The sequence below is a fragment of the Benincasa hispida genome, chromosome 8 (assembly GCF_027475165.1).
Source record: "Benincasa hispida cultivar pf3 chromosome 8, pf3_genome.v1.1, whole genome shotgun sequence".
NCBI lineage: Eukaryota > Viridiplantae > Streptophyta > Magnoliopsida > Cucurbitales > Cucurbitaceae > Benincasa > Benincasa hispida.
In genome coordinates this window covers 43,301,771-43,313,047 of record NC_143485.1, presented here as the reverse complement: position 1 = coordinate 43,313,047, position 11,277 = coordinate 43,301,771, and the positions used below count along the sequence as shown (strand labels likewise).

The following is an 11,277-nucleotide window of genomic DNA, read 5'->3' as shown; positions in this document are numbered from 1 at the left end:
CTTATCTTCAATTTCATATATATATATTTTATTTTATCCAATTTTTCAGTTTTCATTTATTTCTTACTGATTATATTTTTTATTCAATTGAAGACAAGTCTAATTTAGAGGTTTGACTTAACCAATCAAATCCATTGGTGCATTGATGAAAAGCTCGACTTAATCGACCATCGACCAAGAGTTCAAGCCCCAAAATCTCTTCTTTCGAAAGTGATTCCTATTGAGCCATTGTGAAAATGTAATCTGAGCATATGGAAGGTGTTGGCATTAACTAGCCTTGGGGATTCTATTCATGAGCGCACCATTGTTGGCGGAGGAGCCAATTTCAGAGAGGAAAATGGCGACAAGTTGGTTGGAAAAGAGGTCGGTGCAATGCTAGAATCTGCCTAATCGATAGTCTATATGTTTGTTTTAATTATAATGTAATTATGAATATTTTTTAATAAGTCATTTGCAATTTCATTTGTATAGTCGAGGATAGTTTAGACTTTTAAAAATTCATTATATTTTATTTTTAATTTATTTTACTATTTTTAGGAATGAAACGTTGATTTACTATTTGTAAAAATAAAAAGTTAAAATCGGTTATTCTTCTAGTTGCCCCTTTAATTTAATAAGCCCAGCCGCCCAGCCCCTCAAGCCCAATCAAAACCCAAAAAGTGAAAAAGTTAGAAAAAATATATATCTTTCTAAAAAAGATCAAAACCCTCAGCCACCCCACCCCACAATAACAGTATTCTTTAGCGTTCAATATTCAGCTTATTGGCTTCTGTCTCCAGTTCGCCGTCCAATATTTCGAAGCTCCACCGCCAGTAGCCTTGGCCTGTTGCCACCGTCACCTTCAACCACCTCCTCCCTCCTATTGCCAGCCACTGCACCCTTCTCCGCGCATGCCGCAGTCTCAGTCTTCCGACGAAATTGCCCCCGCACCGCGTTCTCCCTCTCACTCTCTCTCGCCTCTTCGAGCGATCCAAATTGCTTGTAGTTCTGCCCCTATCCCGCGGCGTTTGTGAGATAGCGTTGCCGCTGCTCATTTTTCAGATTCCTAAGGTTTTTATTTTTACTGATTTTCTATTTTGTTTCGCTGGTTTAATCGGTTCACCCCCGGAGAGTTTTTTTTTTTTTTTTTTAAAAAAAAAAATTCTTATACAACCAATGTTCAACCAGTCTAAATGGAAACATAAAGCTAAAAAACAGATTGAAACATATTATTCTTATCGAAATCAATAAATAAAGAGAAAAATATTAAGAAGATGAACAATGCAAAAGAGAGCTCGCATATAGTTTAGTTGACTCTAAAAGGAAGTTGAAAGATGTATTTGAAAAGATAGAAATTGTTGTTACTGGTTAAAAAAAAAAAGCAAAATACAATGGACAAACAAAATAGAATGATTTTCCACATTAGAACTGATTTCAAATTCATTTATTATTTGTTTTTCATCCAAACAAGTGGAATGATTTTCCAAATCCAGGGATTCCAAACAGTAGTTTAAGGCAGTGAAGTGATTGAAATGTTGTTTAATAACTTCTACATGTTTGTCTTTTCAATTCATCTCATTATATTTATTGATGATAATACTTTACTCTACTTCTCCAAAATTGAGAAACTGAAACTTATATAATGATAATGGGCCAGGAGTCCAACTTTTTGATCAAGTACATATATGTGTGTAGACTGAATTGATGAATTTGTTTACAGTTGCTAGAGATTCAAGTGGACTCAATAAACCCCATCCATGTCTTCTCTTTTAGAATTTGAAAATTCATCTCCCAATATTTTCATACCCGAAGAATGGTCTGAGGCTGCAGAGTCCATAGTTTTTGATTCTCCCACTTCACCGCCTCCTGTTGTTCTCATCTGTGGTGCCAAAAACTGTGGCAAAAGTACTTTCTCACGCCACCTTCTCAATGTCTTCCTTCAAAGGTGATCTTATTCTTCTTTCAAGGATAGATGATTTCAAAATTTAAGACTGTAGATGTGTTGCTTGGGTACCTCTCTGTTTCCCAAAGTTGCCATGTTTTTCACAATATGTTTTCTTTTATTTTTGTTTGCAGGCATAAAAAAGTGGTTTACCTGGATTCAGATGTTGGACAGCCCGAGTTCACTCCACCAGGTTTTCTGTCCCTCACTGTGGTTGACAGAGTAACCCCGGGTAAGTTTGTTATAGACCTTTGCTGTGTTGATAAATTCTCGTGTACTGAAAGTCAATAAATTTTTTTCCCAATCATAATCTCCCTCACCTGAAGTAATTTTTTCTTCTTATTTTTTAAATCAGATTTGTCGACTCCATGTCTAAAGACGCCAGAAAGGTAAATTATGTTGAGTCCAATTTTTTTAAACAAGTATCCGTTCTTTTAAAGTTGGCTTTTAATCTCTGTTAGTGAATGCCCGTACCTGGACTATATGATCTGTGTGCTGTGTTGAGGATCTGCGGAAATTGAAGTAAAAATGTACTTTAAATTTTTAACCAAGGATGATTTTACTATATCATACGTCCCTTTACTATTTTCTTAAGTGGTGAAGAATTCTATTTTCTCACTGTGTTTCTTTTTATTCTTCTCTTAGATGTTTTTTCTTTGGCGATAATTCCTCAAAAAGAGATCCAACAGCATACTTAAGTTATGCAAATACTTTGTACGACCATTACCACAAAGAGTATCATTCGTTTAACAAGACTGAAGAACTTGCAAAGATTGGATTACCTCTTATTGTAAATACACCGGGCTGGGTGAAAGGTATCCTACTCTTTTGAGTTCTATATATGGCTTAAAAAGTACTTTTCCTGCTTTAATTTCTTTGGAAAGATGTCTTGGTCAAACTACATATTGATGTTGACCCTGTTCCCCAGGTATTGGTTATGAGATATTGGTAGATATGTTGAAATACATTGCTCCATCACATGTGGTCAAAATAAATATATCTGCTGAGAGTAAGAACCTCCCCGCTGGGGAATTTTGGCTAGAAGAGGAAGAAGATTGTGGGACGACCAATCTAATAGAAATACATTCTGCTCGGCAAGATGCTTTTAATAGATCGTAAGTTTCTTGCAATCCTTAATCTCAAAAGAATATATTTATGCAGTTTAATTGTTGGTTTCCATATTCATCCCCATTGTGATTCTCTGATGTCTTAATATCTCCTTCTATCCCGTCTGGGATCTCTTTTCACTGAATGGCTTTCAATAGTGTTGGTGGTGTTACTTTTATTACCACTTTTATATTCTCACATCCATTCTTTTAGTAACTACTGATTGTATTTTCTATTGTATTTGTGGTTGGCTGTTGCTTAAATTATCTTGAACAAAGTCATAAAGTTATTGTCATGTTGTTGCACTTAAACTTGTGTTCTTTCACAAAGACATTTGGTTTCAGACAATGTACTTGAAAGTATAATATTTCTTCCATCTCTTCCTTCATGATGTTAGGATACTAGTGCAAAAGGATGCAAGTCTTATGCGCGATTTGCGTTTAATGGCTTATTTTAGACGGTGCTTCGCCGGAGATTGCAATATTACCACAATTAAAGAGCTTGCAAATGCACTGGCATCTCACCCTCCTTACCAAGTTCCAATATCAAGCATTAAGATTAGACACTTGCACTGTCAGGTTGGTGCAAAAATCATAACTCACCAATTTTCTATCTTTTTCCCTTTCAATCTTCCTACCATTGAGTTTCAACACATCAGCAATATCTATCACTAATTTAGATGTTGCACCTCTCTTACCAAACCATCAGCCCTGCAACGTATCTGTATTTATTTTCTCTTCATTTATCTACTTAGGTCCCAGGTGATCAGATCTTCTATAGTCTGAATGCAACAATCGTTGGCTTGGCTATATGCTCCAAACACTCTGAAAATCCACCATGGTGTGTTGGTCTTGGTACGTTACGTCTATTACATTGTGTCATCCTTATTTTTGAGTTATCTGCTTGTTTTAGGCCTTAAAGTCATTTCCTAAGAACACCATGTATAGTTTAGTTTAGTTTAATGCTCTAACTAATATCTTGTGGAACAGGAATTGTTAGAGGCATTGATACACTTAAAGGTCTGCTATATGTTATCACACCTGTCCCCCATGGCACTTTGGAAAAAGTTGACCTTCTTTTGCAGGGTTTTATTCAAATTCCTTGTTGTTTGCTGCAGGTAATAGATCCTTTTGAGAGTTACATAATTTTTCATGTCTACTATTAGATGGTGTCATTCTTTTGCTTTTAGCCCCCCATCCGGCTCATAATGGAGAGTTTTTCGAACTGCTCAAAAACACTTTGTTTCTGCACTTGGAAACATTTTTTAAACACGAAAGTCATTCTAGACCGGCCTAAATGTGGAGACTAGACTATGATGCTAGAAGTGAAAGAAAACTTTTTATCCCCAGAATTGTTTTCGTTTGGCCAATGATGGTGTTAATTTGTTGTTTTAAGTTTTAATTCTTTCCTTTCTGTGCAATTTTGTTCCAGGTTAAGGGATGCATGTCTCCGTACATGTTTGCAAACATTCTATCCACGAGCTAGAGCCTGTACAGATATTGAAAGTTTTAGTACAATTGTGCGGATAGAAGATCGAACTCTTGACTTCTAGGAGGAAGGTCATGCCAATTACCATTTGAGCTATGCTCATTTTGGCAGAAGTATTAGGCTCATTTGTTATACAGTTTACTCTGTAAATATATTTATCAAAATATGTGGGACAGTAATCTCCCATTTTTGCTTATTTAGACTTGTGAATTTTGTATTCGAAGTTGTCATTCAGTGCAATTCAAAGGAGAGATTTGTTTTATTTATTTATATGCTTGCAAGTTAAAGTTTCCAATATAATACTTCAACAAAATGACTATTGGGAATTACGATTCTCTACTAAATGGTCAATCCGATTTAAAATAATTATCCATTTACCACAACTATTTATAAATTTATGACAATTATAATCCTTAAGAAAGTGACGAAGAACTTGTAGCGTTTGAGGTGTTGGCAAATTTTGACAATGATAATCCTTAATAAAATGACTGTTGGGAATTACGATTCTCTGTTGGCCCCACTAGCAAATTTTGACTCCATAATTTTGTAATTTGCTCAAAATGAAAATTCCTTTATTAAATGAACAGTTCATTTAAATTTAGTTAGTTGAGCTTTTAATTATTCTTGGTTATCTTACATATTAAAAAAATCGAACAATATAACAAAGAATTAAGTAGAAATTATAGTGGTCTATAATTACTCTTATTTATTTCCGTTTATATACATATATTTATGTTTTTTTTTTGAGATAAATAAATGTAGAGTATGAGACTTTAAACCTTCTGCATCAAAGAAATGAGTAAAGCTATGTTTATATTAACATTTATTTTCATTTATGTTATTGCATAGACACTTGAATATCAATAAAATTTGAGAAGAATTGGATTTTTTATTCTTTAGTACAAGAATTATACTATCTAGTTATGTCAAACTAACCACATTATAATGTGAACCATGTCTTGATTAATTTTTAAATTAAGTTTAATCACTCATATTATACAGATCATCTTTCCATTCAAAGGATGTAGTAAATATTATAATTTTATTTTTAAAAAGATAAATGGAAAAGTGGTCAAAATTGTAATCTGAGATGATATGATGTTTCCAAGTTGGTTGGTTGGGAAGTGGAGGAATGACCGTTATTTCAGGTAAATGGTCATCAAAGACAACCTCAATTGCCTCCTAAAATATCGCAAATAAATCCTAATAAGTCTCATTCCCCTAATTTACCTCATAACCTCTTGCTTTGTCGCCTTTCTTCGGGAACACAAACAAGACGGGGGAAGGGAAAAAGAAAAAAGAAAAAGAAAAAAAGAACCAAAAAAAAAAAAAAAAGATCATGATCTAGGTCTGGTCCATCCCACCAAGGTCATGATCTTTTCATCTTCATAAAACAATTCCAGAATTTTTTTAGAAAAAAAAAATCATTCCTTTTTCTTTAACTTTCCTTATTCCAAAACAGGGGTTGGGTTAGAATTTTTTTTTTCTTTTTTTTTTTTTTTAAATTTTTTTTGGGGAAAAGAAACTAGAAAGGGAAAGAAAATGGCGACGAAACGTTCATTCACCCGTTTTGTAGAACAAGAGCTGGGAAAGTTTCCACATTTTGTAGTGTGTGCAGTTCTTGAATGGGTTCTCATAATTTTGCTTTTCATTGATGGGTTTGTTGCATTTTTGGCCAACGAATTCGCCAAGTTCTTCGAATTGCGAGTTCCTTGTTTGTTCTGCACGAGAATCGACCATATTTTAGTTAACAAAAATGCAGATTTCTATTACAACAATTCCATATGTGAAGGACACAAGAAGGATATTTCATCTCTTGCATATTGTCATAACCACAAGAAACTCTCCGACATTCGGAAGATGTGTGAGGTTTGTCTTCTCTCTTTCGCGACCGAAAAGGAATCCGATTGTAATACCTACAAATCGCTCGTTGGAATATTGCATAAGGATCTTGAATGTTTTGTTGAGGATGATAATCGTCAAGTTGTGAGCTTGCCTCCTGTGGGGAAGAAAGATGAAGGCCTGCAAATGGAGAAAGGGGTTGGTGGTAATTATTGTTGTTCATGTTGTGGGGAGCCATTAAAAGTTAAATCCTCCAATTCAAAAGGGAAAAATGGGAGTACCTTTTCACAAGCTCCTGCTCCTTCACCACGAGCTTCGTTTACGCCCGCTTTCAGACACGACGATAAAACTAGCTTGGAATTGCCGCACATTCGTTATACCGAACTCAAATTGTTGTCAGATAGTGAATCGGAGTTTGTTGAAGATGACGAAGGTTTACATGGAAGAAATCTTGATGCTCATCAATGTAAGTCCAATTTTTCTTTCTTTCTCTACAACATCCTTTCATTTGGTTTGTCTGTGAATAATTTTAGTATCTGGATTTGATGGGTGTGCAGTTAAGGAGGATATGAAAGCTGTTAAAGTGCCATTGTTACCTGAACCAGAGGATGTGCATGAAAGTTCAAGGACCCCCGTCTTTGGTAAAGGAAACAAATTTTTTGGTATTCCACTTACAGATTCTGCTAATAACAGTCCCAGGTGGGCTATTAGGATCTCTAGAAAATCACCACTTGAAAGAACAGAACCATCAGCGGAGACTTGTGAAGCAGATATGATGGGGCCAGGAGACAATGATTCCATTTTGAATTGCTTGAAAAGACAAGTTCGGATAGATCGAAAATCACTCATGGAGTTGTATATGGAACTGGATGAAGAAAGAAGCGCTTCGGCCGTGGCAGCGAACAATGCAATGGCCATGATTACTCGCTTACAAGCCGAAAAGGCGGCAGTTCAGATGGAAGCTTTACAGTACCAAAGAATGATGGAAGAACAGGCAGAGTATGATCAGGAAGCCTTACAAGCTACAAATGATTTGCTTGCTAAGAGAGAGGAAGAAATCAAGGTCTTGGAAGCTGAACTTGACGCCTACAGGGAAAAATACGGATATCTTGAAGAAGGTTGTCTTAAGATGTCTGAAGATGAGATATCTGATGAAGATTACCAAGAATTCAAGTCACAATCCTGTTTATCTTCCGATGAGAAATCTGAATGTAGTACACCTTTTAGTTTCACCGGGAGAGAAAACAGCAGGGAAAATTTTAACAATTTTGACGTGACGAGTATACCATCCCCGTTGAAGATTGCAGGAGGGAATAGCAAAGAAGAAAGTACAAACAATCATGAGATAGCTTTGCCATTCTCCCTAGGGAAGGCTGAAGGAGAGGACCAAACTGAACCACTGACAAACTTTAAAGGAGAAAAAACATATCTTCTAGGCCGCTTGAAAAAGGCAAAGAAGAAAAACTTATCCTCAGATGGTGCAGTTTCTTCCCTGCAATCAAGCTCTGGCAGTGTCAATCAAGTAGATGAAGATACAGGTATTGTGTTATATCAACAATGGACATGAAACTTTCTAGGAGAAGTTTGATTTCTGTTTCTAAAATGGCAGGAAAGGGAAGAACTTCTGCACTGACCCAACAGCTCTCTCATCTTAACGAGATCGTGAGAGCACTCGAAGCAGATGGTGAATTCTCCAAGCATGAAGGAAAAGTAATTTTAGCTGATATTTCTCACAAATTAGGCAAACTTCAAAACCTTGTTGACGAGAACAGTGATTCTTAACTTCCCATATTGGTAAATTACTCAGTTATTATAGTTAGGTTTCAACTACAGAGAGCTTGATTTTTAGGTGGATGTTTTTTTTCGTTGCAGTTTCTTTTCTTTCTAGGATGTACATAGTGTTGTATGACATGCTGAATACAGATATAAAGCTTCGTGAAGCACTGTAGCTGCTAACTTCTTCCATAGCAGTAAGAGACTAGTTTTCCATTTTTTCTTCAGTTGTTTTCCCTAATGCTTTTGAAAGCTCAACAAACTCAGGGTACAATGACTTTTAATTTTCAATTTTCAGGTACAGAGCTAAAAAAATACTTGGCTGTCAGAGATGGGTGTAGAAGGCCTTTCTTTTTTCCTTTTTTCCTTTTTTCTTTTTTTCTTTTTGTTTGTTTGTTTCTCTCATGATGACCCATCAAATTCAGAAGAGTGGAAATGGTGTTCAAGAAAATGCTTTTGGATTTACACATCAAAAAGCCAAAGAACAAGGGAAAGAAAAAGGCCAGTATTCCTTCTTTTTGAGGGCATAGCTGGATCAATGATAGAACCTCAAGGGTAACCAGAAAGGCAAGGCGTTTGGTTAGCTTTCATTCCATTTACAATGGGACAAATGTTAGTGTTGTATGATGCAAGATTTTTTTTTCTTTTTTTAAACTCATAATCCCCTCCCCTAAATGTCTTTTCGAGTTTATTGAAGTGACAGCAATGTGCAAGGAATTTTTGATTGGTATCATCCCATTTATTAATTGGAAACTTGGAGGGGGAAGAGGCCAATCTTTTTTAATGCAGATAGATATCGTTTCCTTTGTCATTAATTGTTCTAGCAAGAAGAAATTTCAACTAACAATGCTTAGTCACTTTTGTCCTTGGCCATCATATTTTGAATAAAAGAAACCAAATATTGATTAGGGACACAACCAACCCAAGGGTCCCAACCTCCCACCAAATTAAATAACAATGCAAAACTAAGAGGTACTTTTTTCCAACTTCCAGAAATAGCCAAAAATCAATAGTCCAATCTTCAAAATAAGGAGCTCTAAATAAGAATGCACATGTATTGGTCAAAGAAGAATATGCATCCAATATCAAACATAAAAGCTGTGGGCCTGCCCACTATCATTTTCAGCAAAGTAATAACTCATATGACCAGCTGAAGAAAAAAACTTTATAACATAGAAAGTTGGAAAAAAGGAGTGTGGGGTTAAAGACCTCTCTCCTTGTCCTTTCCAATTGTCCAGACCTAACATGCTACATTGTAAAAAATTCTCAGATCAAGAAGATAAAATGCATAATCTTGTTAAACGTCCTTTGCCAATGATGAATCACAGATCATTTGAGTGAAAAACATATTAGACTAAGATCGCTGACATGAACTTGAAGATGTTTCATTCAATGAAATGGTTGTCTGCAATCTTTGCAGGGAACGGAGGAATTGTGTATATGCAATCTGAACAGGAAGATTAGTGAAATTGGAAAAGAATATGTAGAGAATTGAGTCTTTGAGCTGTAAAAGTAAGGGTTATTCTATCACTAAACCTCAATAATTTCAATAAAATCGTTCAGTAAACAGCTTGTAAGAGATCTCTAAAAACATATTTTGTATTGTTGGTGTGTTTCTTATCATAATCAATGTACAAGTATTCGGATGGACGGTCTCTTTTACCTTTCTTAAACTCTAATATGCCAAATTTATTGGATTTCCCAGCTGTGTTTTGGACATCTACTTCAATTTCAATCAGCTCTTTGTACGGAAGTTTTGAACAATAGAATATACAGCTTTTGGTCCATTGAGAAATATAAGAAACCACCAACTGAATGAGTCACAAAAGACCCAAAACTTGTTCCTATGATGCAGTGCCAAGCCGGACCATACACCCCATCAAATTCCTGCAAACCCAAAAGCAAGCAAGCAAGCAAACAAGAGAAATTATTAGCTAATTCATTCCAAAAACTTGCACAGATTGTATAAATAACCCTTAAACTAATTACCCTCTTGAGAGATAAAGCAAGAGTCTTGGAAGTGAACTTCTCCATACTATCATGAGCCTTTCTTGCACAATCCACAGCATGAATCTGCATAGCTGGTTGCATATCAACAGAAACCACTTTGACACCATTTTTGGCTAAAATATCACTCAATTCAACTTGTGAACCAGCAAAGGATCTCCTTCTCCCACCCTTTCGAAGTAAAGAAACTGTTGGTTTCAAACTGACAAGATCATGCCCTTTTTGAGGCTCTTTCAATTCCTTCTCCTTCACCACAAGACAGAGACCTCTCTTATCATCAACCCCATCATTAGTTTCCTTCTTCTCATAAAAAAACTTCTTCCTACCCAACTCTTTACACACCTTACTCAATTTCTCATCCCCGCCAGAAGCACTTTTTTGGAGATGGGGTTTTGATTTCACCATAGAAGAAACGGACAGAGCTGGAGGTGGGTTCAAATTCATTGATCTTTGAGATGAAAACCCAGTTTTCTGTGTGGAAAATGGGATGTGGCTGGATAAGGGAGACGGATTAGGAGCAGCAGCTATGGCGGAATCAAGCTTTGAAGGTGTGGAGTGATTGTTAGCCATGAAAGCAGAGGAAGGAGCTCTGAAAGGGGGTTTAAGGGGAGGAGAATCATGATCAGGAGGTGCTAAAATCCGAAGCTGGTTTGTGGGTTTCGCCATTGAAGGTCTGTGAGAGAAATGGAAAAGAGAAGAGAGAAATGTTTGACGAAGAAAATGGGGATTTGTGCTTTAGAGAGATGGGAAGCCATTTTCTTGATGGGGACTTGTGTGTGTGTGTTTGTGTGTTGTTGTGTGAATGAACAGTGAAATTTTGTGCTGTGTTCTAACGTGCGCTTGACGTGGACGCCGAGGAGAGGTCTGTGACGTTTGTTAGATGACTGACGTGTTTGACTGGATTTTTTATTTCTGCCTTTTGCTTTTTAGACCAGATTTTTAAAAATAATAATAATAATAATAAAAACTAACCCTTGTCTCGTATTAAAGTAGAGTTTTGAAATTTTGAATTTTAAAAATTAAAGTCGTTGAAACTTGAACAAGCTGGTTCATGATTAAATAAAGACGAGCGTATTAACACTTAATTAAATTGTCATTAACATTAATTAACCACATTTCCAATGCCAGATTTTGTCACG

At 35.9% G+C, this 11,277-nt stretch overlaps 3 protein-coding genes across 3 annotated transcripts; 2 read left to right on the top strand and 1 right to left on the bottom strand.

The window, feature by feature from the left end:
* The first annotated feature begins 677 nt into the window (after positions 1-677).
* LOC120082647 (Pre-mRNA cleavage complex II protein family) lies at positions 678-4,782 on the top strand. The gene is made up of 10 exons (XM_039037901.2): positions 678-1,050; positions 1,700-1,924; positions 2,056-2,153; positions 2,277-2,310; positions 2,567-2,736; positions 2,850-3,036; positions 3,426-3,606; positions 3,783-3,882; positions 4,018-4,145; positions 4,460-4,782. The coding sequence occupies exons 2-10, from the start codon at positions 1,737-1,739 to the stop codon at positions 4,511-4,513; spliced, it is 1,140 nt and encodes a 379-aa protein (XP_038893829.1). The 5' UTR covers positions 678-1,050; positions 1,700-1,736; the 3' UTR covers positions 4,514-4,782.
* Positions 4,783-6,058: 1,276 nt separating this feature from the next.
* On the top strand, positions 6,059-9,777 carry LOC120083161 (putative myosin-binding protein 5). Its single transcript, XM_090316607.1, has 5 exons — positions 6,059-6,824; positions 6,916-7,896; positions 7,968-8,152; positions 8,231-8,328; positions 8,430-9,777. Exons 1-3 carry the CDS (start codon positions 6,059-6,061, stop codon positions 8,138-8,140), a joined length of 1,920 nt encoding a protein of 639 aa, XP_090172733.1. The 3' UTR covers positions 8,141-8,152; positions 8,231-8,328; positions 8,430-9,777.
* Positions 9,630-10,984, bottom strand: LOC120083162 (uncharacterized). The gene is made up of 2 exons (XM_039038767.2): positions 10,121-10,984; positions 9,630-10,018 (listed from the first exon to the last, which is right to left on the bottom strand). The coding sequence occupies exons 1-2, from the start codon at positions 10,802-10,804 to the stop codon at positions 9,863-9,865; spliced, it is 840 nt and encodes a 279-aa protein (XP_038894695.1). The 5' UTR covers positions 10,805-10,984; the 3' UTR covers positions 9,630-9,862.
* Between the last annotated feature and the right edge of the window lie 293 nt (positions 10,985-11,277).

Bases quoted from the DNA above. Each gene is read 5' to 3' on its own strand.
- LOC120082647 (XM_039037901.2), top strand. From the start codon at position 1,737: ATGTCTTCTCTTTTAGAATTTGAAAATTCATCTCCCAATATTTTCATA. The intron at 2,154-2,276 runs GTAAGTTTGTTA...TTTTTAAATCAG, and splicing joins GGTTGACAGAGTAACCCCGG to ATTTGTCGACTCCATGTCTA. The intron at 3,037-3,425 runs GTAAGTTTCTTG...TCATGATGTTAG, and splicing joins CAAGATGCTTTTAATAGATC to GATACTAGTGCAAAAGGATG.
- LOC120083161 (XM_090316607.1), top strand. From the start codon at position 6,059: ATGGCGACGAAACGTTCATTCACCCGTTTTGTAGAACAAGAGCTGGGA. The intron at 6,825-6,915 runs GTAAGTCCAATT...ATGGGTGTGCAG, and splicing joins AAATCTTGATGCTCATCAAT to TTAAGGAGGATATGAAAGCT. The intron at 7,897-7,967 runs GTATTGTGTTAT...CTAAAATGGCAG, and splicing joins TCAAGTAGATGAAGATACAG to GAAAGGGAAGAACTTCTGCA.
- LOC120083162 (XM_039038767.2), bottom strand. From the start codon at position 10,804: ATGGCGAAACCCACAAACCAGCTTCGGATTTTAGCACCTCCTGATCAT. The intron at 10,019-10,120 runs GTAATTAGTTTA...TTGGGTTTGCAG, and splicing joins TTGCTTTATCTCTCAAGAGG to GAATTTGATGGGGTGTATGG.